This window comes from Bubalus kerabau, chromosome 4, assembly GCF_029407905.1.
Source record: "Bubalus kerabau isolate K-KA32 ecotype Philippines breed swamp buffalo chromosome 4, PCC_UOA_SB_1v2, whole genome shotgun sequence".
In the NCBI taxonomy this organism is placed as follows: Eukaryota; Metazoa; Chordata; class Mammalia; order Artiodactyla; family Bovidae; genus Bubalus; species Bubalus kerabau.
This window is the reverse complement of record NC_073627.1, coordinates 141,704,649-141,716,095: the sequence shown is the minus strand read 5'-3', so window position 1 is coordinate 141,716,095 and position 11,447 is coordinate 141,704,649. Positions and strand designations below refer to the sequence as shown.

Here is an 11,447-nt window from a genome sequence, read left to right as displayed (position 1 = left end):
AAGGTCTCACTCCATCTGCCAGTCTCCCCATCAAGCAGCCTGGTCATGAGTGGGAGATGGTGTGGAACGGAGCTCATGACCAGGGGGGTCGTTTCCGGGCACTCTGCCCGCATCTCTGCTCAGGGACTCACTGGTGCTGCCAGGATCAACTTGACTCCGAGGACAGAGGCCCATTGTGTTGCATCAGGAGGGGCCCTGGCAGGGACCTCTGGCTCCAAAGCACAAGGAGAACACAGAGGCCCTGAGGGGAACAGAGCCCTTCAAGTCTGTTGACCTGGTTTCAAATCTCTGCACTTTCGCTTTTTAGCTGAGCGACCCTGAGCAAGTCACACAAACCCTCTGAGCCTCCATTTCCTCATGTGCAGATGGGGATGACAGTCCTTACCTGTAGGTGTGTGATACCTGCTAGTGAGCTTGATGTAAAAGGCTGAGGAAGGGAAACTAATATTTATGAAATGCTCCCTTTTGCTGGATGCTTTTCTCATTTCATTTGGACAACTCTGTGCAGAATTAAGATGGGGAGAACAAGGTTAGACGTGTGACATGACTAGTGACTGCTACAAGAGAGATGAAGCCTGTGTCTGACCCCACGCTGGTCCAGCTTTAAAGCCTGGGTGGAGCCTCTTGTTCCCATCCACTCCCCTGCCCATCTCCAGTCAGTACTGCTTCTGATCGCAGAAGGAAAACACCCCAGTAAGCAAGGAAAGGGGTTCTAAGTTGGTTTCAGAGTCCCTTTCCCTCCTGGGGTGGTAGGCAGTGAGCTCATGTTACCTCCTGCTGGCACAGTGACCACTGAGGATGACTGGGTTTGTCAGGGTTCTCCAGAGAGACAGACCGGTAGGCTACAACTCATGCAGTTATGGAGGCTGAAAGGTCTCGCTATCAGCTGTCTGTAAATTGGAGGCCTGGGAAGGCCGGTGGTATAATCCTTATAATCCGGTGGTATAATCCTGTGTGGGTGAGTGCTTAGTCGCTTCAGTCATTTCTGACTCTTTGCGACCCCATGGACTATAGCCCACCAGGCTACTCTGTCCATGGGATTCTCCAGGCAAGAATACTGGAGTGGATTGCTGTGCCCTCCTCCAGGGATCCCCGACCCAGGGATCAAACCCACATCTCTTATGTCTCCCGCATTGGCAGGTGGGTTCTTTACCACTAGTGCCATAGGGGAAACCCTGAGTAGTCCTAGTCCAAGTCTAAAGGCCAAAGAACCAGAAGCTCCTATGCCTGAGGGCAGGAGAAGATGGATGTCCTAGCTCAAGTAAAGAAAATCCTCCCTTTCTCCACCATTGTGTTCTACTCTGGCCCTCAACGAATTGGGGGATGCCCACTCAAACTGGGGAGGGCCACCTTCTTTGCTCAGTCTCTTGACTCAAACGCTCACCTCTTCCAGAGACACCCTCACAGACACACCCAAGGATGTTGTTTACCAGCCATCTCACCCTCTCTGTTAGCCCAGTCAAGCTGACACAAGGATGAACCATCACAGCGACCAAGGATCCAGTGGTGCCCATGGTGGTGGCTCACTGCTGGTTGTTCCTCACTCCGTCAGATAGAGGGTTGCAGTAGATCCTAGTGCCTCCCATCTGTCCTCCAGACACGCTCCAGTCTGTTTCCTTCTTGCCTCTCTTGTTTCACCTCCTCCTTCACACTTTCTGGTCCAGCATCAATCAGCTTGGGACCCCTATAGCTTTCTCACCCTGACTCTCTCTTTTATTAAAAAAAAAATGTATTCAATTTTTTGGCTATGCTGGATACCAGCTGCGGCATGCAGGATCTTCAGTTGCATCATGTGGGATCTAATTCCCTAACCAGAGATAGAACCCCGGCCCTCTGCACTGGGATTGCAGAAGTCTTAACCACTGGGCCAGCAGGGAAGTCTCCCTCACCCTGACTCTGGCATGTGCTGTTCCCCCAGAAGAACATCCTGCTTAATTTTGACTCATCATTTAAGACTCAGTACTAGTACTGCTAACACCAGGGGTCCTTTCTGGCTCCCCAGACCTCATGCAGAGTCTAAAGCCCCATCTCTGTAGTCCTGCAGTAATCCCCAATGCTGATTTCCATCTCTGCATGAATCACATGATGATCACATTAATATTCAATATTTGTCTCTTTTCATAGTCAGGATTGTCTTAAAGGGGATCAAGCAGTGTTTAGGACAGTGGTTCTGGAGATGAGCAAAAGAGAGTGAGAGGGCAACTAAAGAGGTATTTTGTTGGATTTTTCTTTAGGTTTTCTAAAAGAAATTTATTTCATTTTATTATGACATCGTAGAATAACTATATTCTAAATATTCTTTTTTAAAAACCGGAGTATATTTGCTTTACAATGTTGTGTTGATTTCTGGTGTGCAACAAAGTGAATCAACTATATGTATACATATATCCCCTACCTATTGGACCTCCCCCCTCCCATGCCCACGCCCATCCCACCCCTCTAGGTCATCACAGAGCACCAGGCTGAGCTCCCTGCATTATACAGTAGGTTCCCACTATCTGTCTGTTTTACACATGGTTAGTGTATATATGTCAATTCTAATCTCCCAGTTCATCCCACCCCACCTCTCCCCACCTGTGTCCAAATGTCCATTCCCTACATCACATGTCTTTTCCCTCCATCTGCATCTGTATTTCTGCCCTTCATTAGGTTCATCTGTACCATCTTTCTATATTCCACATACAGCCTTTAATACATGATATTTGTTTTTCTCTTTCTGACTTACTTTACTCTGTATGACAGACTCTAGGTCCATCAATGTCTTTACAAATGACCCAGTTTCATTCCTTTTTACAGCTGATATTCCACTGTATACATGTACCACACTGAAGAGGTATTTTGACATCCTGTGTCCAATGTCAGATGGTCTGGTCAGGAAGGTCCAGGGTGAGTGTAAGAGAAATTCAGGGCACAGAGTTATTTTGTGAATATGTCCCAGGTGATTCTGACTTAGGGTTGGTCTCTCACCTCAACCTTTGCCTTGGACCAGGCCACTGAGCTGCACAAGGAAACAGATGAACATCTACTGATACATTCAGTTTGGGGAAACCCGTGTTTGAGGCTCGAGGGGTCCTGAGATTGGGAAGTCAATGATGAAACTCTTATTGTGCTTGGAAACTGAACTTGACTGGGGTGATGTGGAAGAGGTGGCTTGGTGTTTGGGGAAGGGAAATTCAGCCTGGAGGTGGGTGACAGATGATCTTGAAATTTCCTCCCTGGTTGTATAAAGACCTTCCTCATGCGAATAACCTGTCAGCTAAAATGCTTTTATTTTTTGGATTTGTGACAGTGTCCTGAGCTGGCAGCAGACTTACCTTGACTTTCACTAGGACTCAACTCTCATATTCCGGAAAACATGACCCTTGCTGGTAAGTACAAAAACCCACTTATGTTATGGGCACCACAACACAGGGTATTTCTGTACACATGTGTTTATACTTACATGTGCACAGAGAAGATAAAAGGCTGACAGGAAATGCACCTAAGGGTTAAAGAGATTATCTCTAGGTGGTGGGTGGGATCATAGCTGAGCTTTTCTTCCTTTTACTCATGTGAGTGTGTTTTTTGTTTTCTACAATGGCTATGTAATATTTTTGCAGTTAATCCTGCTTTCAATTTGTAAAAGGAAATGAGGGGTGAGTTGCAGCAGTGGGGGTGGGGAAGGGACTGACAGAAGCACACACCAGGGCCTGGAGGAGTTGGGTTGGACTGGACTCAACATATCAGCTCTAGGGACTTCCCTGGTGGTCCAGTGGTTAGGACTCCATGCTTCCACTTCTGAGGGCCCGGATTTGAGCCCTTGTTGGGGAACTAAGATCCTCTAAGCCCAGTGATGTGGAAAAAAAAAATTAGCTCTAAACGTGACCTCCTGGTATCCAAACCCTCTCCAGACACAGAGTGACCAGATAGGGGTGGGGGTATGTTTCCGGCCTTCACGGAGGGACACCAGCCCTTTTGGCTTTGACCACTGCATTGGGATCATCAGGGAAGGCTCACAGTCTAACCTTGTCACCCAGGGAAGGACAGGATCACAGGAATGGTGGTGGCCTTCTTTGCCCTCACAGAAGTACTGCCAAGTACCTTGAGAATGGAGTGTGTGTTGCCTCTATCCTAGAGTGAAAGGAATGGAATATTCTGGGCACATGGGGGGAAATAGAGAGAGGTCCAGGGTGCATGCTGGGGTGAGGCCACTGGTGCTTGGGGCCCATGTTGTTGCTGTTTAGTCGCTCAGTCGTGTCTGACTCTTTACGACCCCCATGGACTGTAGCCCGCCAGGCTCCTCTGTCCATGGGATTTCCCAGGCAAGAATACTGAAGCTGGTTGTCATTTTCTTCTTCAGGGGATTTTACCTGACCCAGGGATCAAACCTGCATCTTCTGCAAGTCTCCTGCATTCTTTATCACTGAGACCTGGGAAGCCATTGGGGTCCATACCTGAGGGCATTTTTTGCGTTCAGTATCACAAAGGGAGATGATGCACTGGAGAGAGGATAGGGTCCTCTGGGAGCTCTGGCAGGCTCAGGTTCTCATAGGTGGGCAGAAGTGGGTCCAAATCATACACAGGGGTTCTAAAGAGAGCTGCTCAGGGCAGAAAGGGCTGCGTCACCGTGCAAGGGTCTGGGTGGTTTGGGTGCCTCTGTGGAGCCTGGTGACCCCCGGGGTCTGGTTTCTGAGTTTAGGAAGGGGGTCACCCTCTTCACCTGTCCGTGTTTCCACAGCCTACAAGGAGAAGATGAAGGAGCTCCCGCTGGTGTCCTTGTTCTGCTCCTGCTTCCTGGCCGACCCCCTGAATAAGTCATCCTATAAATATGAAGGTACGTGAAGGCCACCGCTGGGGGACTAAGGACCGAGGCTTCCTGTAGCTTGTCTCCAGGAGCCCAGTATACCCACCCTTGTTTCCCGAGATTCCGCCCTACATCACATTTTCTTTCCTAGAGCCAGTAAAGTCACCGCAGCTGATTCTGGGGGGGGGGGGGGGGTCTACGTGCAACGCGATGGTGGGAGTGGGGCTGCGACCTGGGAGACCAGATAGCAGCTGAGGGTCTAAGTCAGACCCTCTCAGAGTGCCCCCTTGATCTCGGCTTTTGTTCACTTGTGTGACAAACAAATGTGGTGGAAGATGCAGAGGCCAAGTAGACAGAGAGTCTGCCCTCAGGGACACCTAGCCTAGAAGAGGGACAGTCACGTGTCAATCACCAGATACCCTGGCTCATTGTCTCTTTAGTGAAGGGTCAAGAATGCTCTGAGCGAGTCCAGAGGTGGGAAGGGACTTCTGTGCTTTGGCCACCCAAGGAATTTCTGGGATGGCCGTGTTGCCCGAGCCCTGTGACAGGTCCCAGGATACAGACAAGGAACATTGATTGGCCATGTCCTGATTGAGGGGGGTTGGTGGTTGGGGAAGCCAGGTCACCTCTTAATTTCCTGGGGCTTAAAAGGAAGGTACGGGTTTGGTCTGGAAATGAGAGATGGGAATGCTCAGGTCACCTGAGATTGTTTTTTCTGTTTAGGCTGGTGTGGGAGACAGTGTAGGAGAAAAGATGAGAGCCAGCGGAGAGACAGTGCTGACTGGAGAGAAAGAAGAGAGCAGGGTAGGAGGGGGCGGGGGGAGAGGTCTGCAGGCCGAGCGTCAGATCTGTAGTGGGGTGAGGAGTGGACGGGCGGTGGGTGGTGAATGCCTCCACGTGCACCAATTTGAAAGTGAAAGTGTTAGTTGTGTTCAACTCTTTGAGACCCCACAGCTGTAGTCCATCAGGCTCCTCTGTCCATGGAATTTCCCAGGCAAGCCAGTTTGAGCAAGAGCCCAGCTAAAGGGGGACCCTTGTGGCAGAAGCAAAACAAAGGCAGTTGCTACAGCCATGATTAGAAATCCCCTGTCCTGGGGCTCCTGCTCTTAGAGCCAGAGACTCTCCAGTGGCTGCCCACTCCAGCCGCATCAGAGCCCAGCAAGCTTGGGTGCTATGTTCAGGACAGACCCAGAACCCTGGCCTTTGGTCAGCCTTGGGGACCCTGGCCCTCCCTCATATGTGTGCATGCTATAGGGGGGTCCATATGGTCTTCAAGGAGGGGTGAGCAGCCCCTTTTCTGTTCTCTGCAGCAGACACAGTGGACCTGAACTGGTGTGTCATTTCTGACATGGAAGTCATCGAGCTGAATAAATGCACCTCTGGTCAGTCCTTTGAAGTCATCCTGAAGCCACCCTCCTTTGATGGGGTGCCTGAGTTCAATGCCTCCCTCCCCAGACGGCGAGACCCATCACTGGAAGAAATCCAGAAGAAACTGGAAGCAGCTGAGGAGCGGAGGAAGGTAAGTGGCTCTCCTTTTCTTCCCCGGCAGGGCGTGATGGGGAGGAAGTTGAAGAAGACAGGTTCTGAGCTGGAGTCGGGTCACCACCAACCTGTAGATATGAAGGCAGCACCTCCAGATACCAGGAAGGGAATGAGACACTATGGAGAGAAACAAAGATGTAAAAGCCCCAGGTGTTTAGGAGCTTGCTTAGGGGAAGAAGATGCTATATTACATGCCTCCAAGAGGTGACCTTATAGTGACCTGTGCCAACACTAAGGATTTAAGGAAAGGCTGGACAATTAAGGAAAGGGGTCCTTAACTGGGAGAGGGGGAAGAAGGTCATGGTATGGTATATTGGGTTGGTCAAAAAGCTTGTTTGGGTTTTTGGTTAGTGCTTACAACAAGCCCAAAAGAATTTTTTGGCCAACCCGATACTTTCACCCCTTGGTGTGCCTTCCTTACTTTCTATGGATTCTTATGGTTCAACTCTGATGCTGTTTCTGTGTAAGCTTTCCTTCATCTTTGAAGCTGAAAATGATGATCACCCTTGAATTCCTATAGTACTTCATTTCTGCCTCTCAAGGCATACGTCACATGCTAGCCTGGGTTAGAGTTATTTATATATGATTTGTGTCTACTAGACTTTTTTTTCTTTCCCAAGTTGCTAGAAAAGTGCCTGCTACACTGAATCTGATCACTTTTTTGTGAATGAACGAATGGATGGATAGATGGATGAATGATGGCAATGAGAAAAAGAGGACTGAGAGCCCAGTGGGAGAACCCAAGAAGCATCCTTGCTTCCTGCCAACAGGCCAGGGGCCCAGGCTCAGGGAGGTGTGCGCTCTGGGTGTGCAGCTCTTAAGTTATGATGATAAAATCACACCCTGGCTTGCTCACCCGAAAGGGCCTCCTTTTCACTTCATGCTCCCATAGTACCAGGAAGCAGAGCTCCTGAAGCACCTGGCAGAAAAGCGAGAACACGAGCGTGAGGTGATCCAAAAAGCCATCGAGGAAAACAACAACTTCATCAAGATGGCAAAGGAAAAACTGGCCCAGAAGATGGAATCCAATAAGGAGAACCGGGAGGCCCACCTTGCCGCCATGTTGGAACGGCTGCAAGAGAAGGTAAGAGGTCTCGGATTGGAGAGGAGACTCCTAGGACTTGCTCTTCCTTCCACGGCAAGTACAATGGACATGACTATCATTTCAGGGAGCAAGTAGCCTCAGGCAGGAGGGGCCACATTTCTGTTAGGTTAGATCCTTAGAGAGTTCCAAGGGATTACTTGGGAGGTGGCAGGCAAGAACCATAAACTGAGCCAAGAACCATGAACCAATGAACCAAAAACCATGAATTCCTTGGGGGGATGAATTGCCCAGCTACACAGTTGAAATTTCTCATCGTCTGAGGGAGATTAGACCGCTTATCTTCCAGAGAAAGCCTGCCGAATGCTTTTGTACATTCCTGGCTTCATCCTTAAATGCCCTGATTTGATTTAATGAAAGATGCTGACTTGAGCTCTTGGCTTGAGGCCAAGGGCATGACCAGCTGAGTTGCCCACTGAGCAGGAAACACGATCCTCTCCAAACCTCTTGATGTGGGCTGAGTGGGTCACCGGTGTCTCCAATATTTTGCCTTTTGTCAATAAACCTAACGCTGTCACCCGAATATGAGAAACGTGAGAGACTGGGGTTGGTGCCGCGTGTCAGCAGAAGCACAGCCCATTCTGCTGAGAACACGCTGGCCTCGTTTCCTGAGTCCCAAGACTGCCCCAGTTTCTCCTGCGGCTCCTGGGAGAGCTCCAGCTCTGTGTTTTATTTCCAGGCGCCGCCTGCCGCGCGGTGACTCCCGGGACCCGATCGGTGGCCTCATCCCATGGTGAGCAGCGTGGTCTCCGCTCCTTCCTGCCCATCCACCTAGAGTCTCAGGCCCTTGGCACAACTACCAGAAAGATCTGGTTTCTTCACAGGGGATCTGGATGTTGTGTAGGCCCTGCAGCTGGCCAGCATGTGGCAACCCCCATCCACTCTCTTTCTCCATCTTTAGGGGGGCAACGAGCCCTCCATAAGTATCAGATGGGAGGGAAGTGTTCTGGGTCTGATTTCAGGCTTCCTCAGTTATTGAGAGATGGGTAGGAACAAACTCTTGCAGGAAAAAGAAATCAGAGACTGGGACAGGATGTGGCCTGGGCACTCAGGCTAAACCTGAGACAAATACTGAGGATAAAGCCATGATATGTGATTTGAAAGACTGCAAAACACTTTTATTTCATCATACCCCTATCCTCACAATGTGATGAGCAGGACGGGCATTATCCTTATTTTACTAGTAAGAATCCATGTCAGAGGAAGGTCCAATGCCTTGCCCAGCGTCACATAGCCACTAAGCAATGGAGCTGGGAACAGAACTGAGTTCTTTGACTATGAGTCTACGTGGCTTTTTCTATGCTTGTTTCAGGAAGACCAGACCACAAGCATCCTGCCAGCCTTTTGTCAGACAGGGAGCCACTTGGAGGTCAAGGAAAGGGAGTCCAGGAACCTAGGGATCCATCCAGTGAGCGGATATAGGGAATAGAGAGAGGTTCTGAGCTAGAGAGGCTGGGAAAGTCCAAGGTCTGGAGGAAGAGCTGTGGGGGTGAGATAAGCCTCAAATGAGCACAATGTTAGAGCAGACGTGTGGGTGGCCTCACTCCTCTGGGTTCCTGACCCCTCTTCACCTTTGCCCACCGATGAAGACAGGAGGTAGGATGAGATAGGTGTGTGGTGTCTGCTCTGCTAGGCACCTATAGCAATGCCTCTGCATCAGTACTTGCATGAGTCACCAAGCGTCAGCACCAGACTTACCTGGTGTAAAGTTGAAAACTATAGGTACTTGGACCCTAACCCCAGACCCACCAATCCTGGCTCTCTAGGGATGGTGCCTGAGGACCTCAGTGGTTTTTTTTCATATTAAATTTTTTTTATCAGAGTATAATTGCTTTACAATGTTGTATTAATTTCTGCTGTATAGCAAAATGAGTCAGCTATACGAACACATACAACCTGTCCCTCTTGAGCCTTCCTCCCACCGCCCCCCCATCTCACTCCTCTGGGTCATCACAGGGCACTGAGCTGAGCTCCCTGTGTCATACAGCAGCTTCTCACTAGCTGTTTTACACATGGTAGTGCACATATGTCAGTGCTACTCTCCCAGTTCATCCCGCCCTCCACTGCACCCTCCCCTGTGTCCATGTAGGGCCTCAGTTTAATAAGCTTCTAAGATTATGCTGACATGTGGCAAGGTTGAGAACCACTGCCCTAGATGTACCATTCCCCATGCTTTCTTCAGGGCCATGGAAAGTTTTAGGGTCTCTCCAGGGACAGATCTGTAGTCTAAGGTACCTCCTGGGATCTTAGGCTGCCTCAGTGGGTCTTCCCCAGGCTGATTCATACCTGGATGTGAATGGATAGAAGGCTCTGGCAGAGACACACTTTACTGAGCATCTATTATGTGCATGGTGCTAGATGAGGAACTGGGAGATACTAATACAAAGAGGAAAAGGCATGCTCCCTGCCCACAAGGAGGACCCAGATGTCTTCATCATGATCAGGGATGGAAAGTAGACCATGAAAAGCCCTAGAAGTGAACCCCAAAATTACAGAATTCTAGAGGTAAAAGAGCGTACTTTCCATTTGTTGTTTAGTGGCTAAGTCACGTCTGATTCTTTGTGACCCCACAGACAGTAGCCTACCAGGCTCCTCTGTCTGTGGAATTTTCCAGGCAAGAATACTGGTAGCCATTTCTTCCTCCAGGGGATCTTCCCAACCCAGGGATTGAAACCAGGTCTCCTGTATTGCAGGTGGATTCTTTACCACTGAGCCACAGTGATGTCTGTGGCCCTCCGTGAGCCTGATCAGTGAAATGAGTTGGTCAAGGTCACACAGCTGATGGGCCTTTGAAGTCAGAGCCCATTGTTTGGTTTGATGATGCTCAGAAACAAAGGGAGCTTCCCTGGTGGTTCAGACAGTAAAGAATCTGCCTGCAATGCAGGAGACCAGGGTTCAGTCCTTGGGTTGGGAAGGTCCCCTGGAGAAGGGAATGGCAACCTACTCCAGTATTCCTGCCTGAGAATTCATGGACAGAGGAGCCTGGCAGGGAAACAAAGAGTTGGACACCACTGAGTGACCAACAGTCACTTTCAAGAAACAAAAGAAGATTCTCTATCACACTTTGTGGAACTGGACATTTTCCAAAATCCTTTATTTGATTTATGCTTTACAAGCCCTTGTCTTTCATCCAGGGGCTTAAGACAACCTTCACTAAAGAGGTGGACCAGAAACACAAGGGCAGTACAGTTGCCTGTGTGTAGGGGCCACCTGCGGTGAGTTCTCCTGAGCTACTCCTGGCATTAGGTCAAGCAGTGTAATCAGCCCTAAGATGGCCAGGTGAGGATGGCAGAGGCTGATGGTCCCTGCCAGGTGGGTCCCCCAGGGAAGTTGTTCCCAGGTAACAAGCATCCTGGGGCCAGAGGCACCAGCAAGCTCCCTCACCTGTCTCCTGCCAGGCTCACCTGCCTCCTCTGGTCCCTTCTCAAGATGCCTTTGCAGACCCTGCGTGTCTCTTCCTGTGGTGGCCAGTGGTGACCACACTGTTTGCTTCGGCCCTCCAGCCCCTCAGTCTCCCTTTATCCTGGGGTAGTCGGTGTGACCCGATCTTTTCTCTCCCTACCCTCCCAGGACAAGCACGCGGAGGAGGTGCGGAAAAACAAGGAGCTGAAGGAAGAGGCCTCCAGGTAAAGCCCAGAGGCAAAGAAGTTTCCAGAACGGCCAGACAGCTCCAGCAGCTCCGCAGTTCCGGAGGCAGCCTGGCCCATTGCTGGCTGCTCTCCCAGCACTGGGGTTTGGGGGGAGGGGGGTGGCCAGGGGCGTTTCCTCTGCTTTTGGTGTTTGTACATGTAAAGAATTGACCAGTGAAGCCATCCTATTTGTTTCAGGGGAACAACGATGGGGTGGGAGAGGGGAGCGAAGGAGAGAGGTGGGGAAAGAGAGATGGAGAAGGACTTGTGGACATTGTAATCCAGCCCAGGTCAAATCCTAGGCTTTTCTTCACAGTGAGCATCTGGGCACCGCCTTGAAGGAAGTTACAACAGGCGGTAGAATTCCCAGCAAAGGGCAGAGTCCTGGGTG

The 11,447-nt window shown here is 50.1% G+C and overlaps 1 protein-coding gene across 4 annotated transcripts; it reads left to right on the top strand.

Annotated features, from left to right (window-relative positions):
• Positions 1–3,355: 3,355 nt before the first annotated feature.
• STMN4 (stathmin 4) lies at positions 3,356–11,057 on the top strand. Of its 4 annotated transcripts, XM_055580280.1 has the most exons (6): positions 3,356–3,368; positions 4,718–4,813; positions 5,507–5,587; positions 6,094–6,302; positions 7,218–7,409; positions 10,998–11,057. In XM_055580280.1, exons 1-6 carry the CDS (start codon positions 3,356–3,358, stop codon positions 11,055–11,057), a joined length of 651 nt encoding a protein of 216 aa, XP_055436255.1. The 4 variants fall into 4 exon arrangements, with proteins under 4 accessions (XP_055436255.1, XP_055436257.1, XP_055436256.1 ...); XM_055580282.1 differs by lacking the exon at positions 5,507–5,587 and having other exon boundaries at positions 6,097–6,302; XM_055580281.1 differs by lacking the exon at positions 5,507–5,587.
• Positions 11,058–11,447: the final 390 nt, after the last annotated feature.

What these genes read in the sequence shown, in the direction of transcription:
- STMN4 (XM_055580280.1), top strand. An exon ending in GTCATCCTATAAATATGAAG is followed by an intron (nt 4,814 to 5,506) that starts GTACGTGAAGGC and finishes TTTTCTGTTTAG; the next exon opens with GCTGGTGTGGGAGACAGTGT. An exon ending in TGGAACGGCTGCAAGAGAAG is followed by an intron (nt 7,410 to 10,997) that starts GTAAGAGGTCTC and finishes CTACCCTCCCAG; the next exon opens with GACAAGCACGCGGAGGAGGT.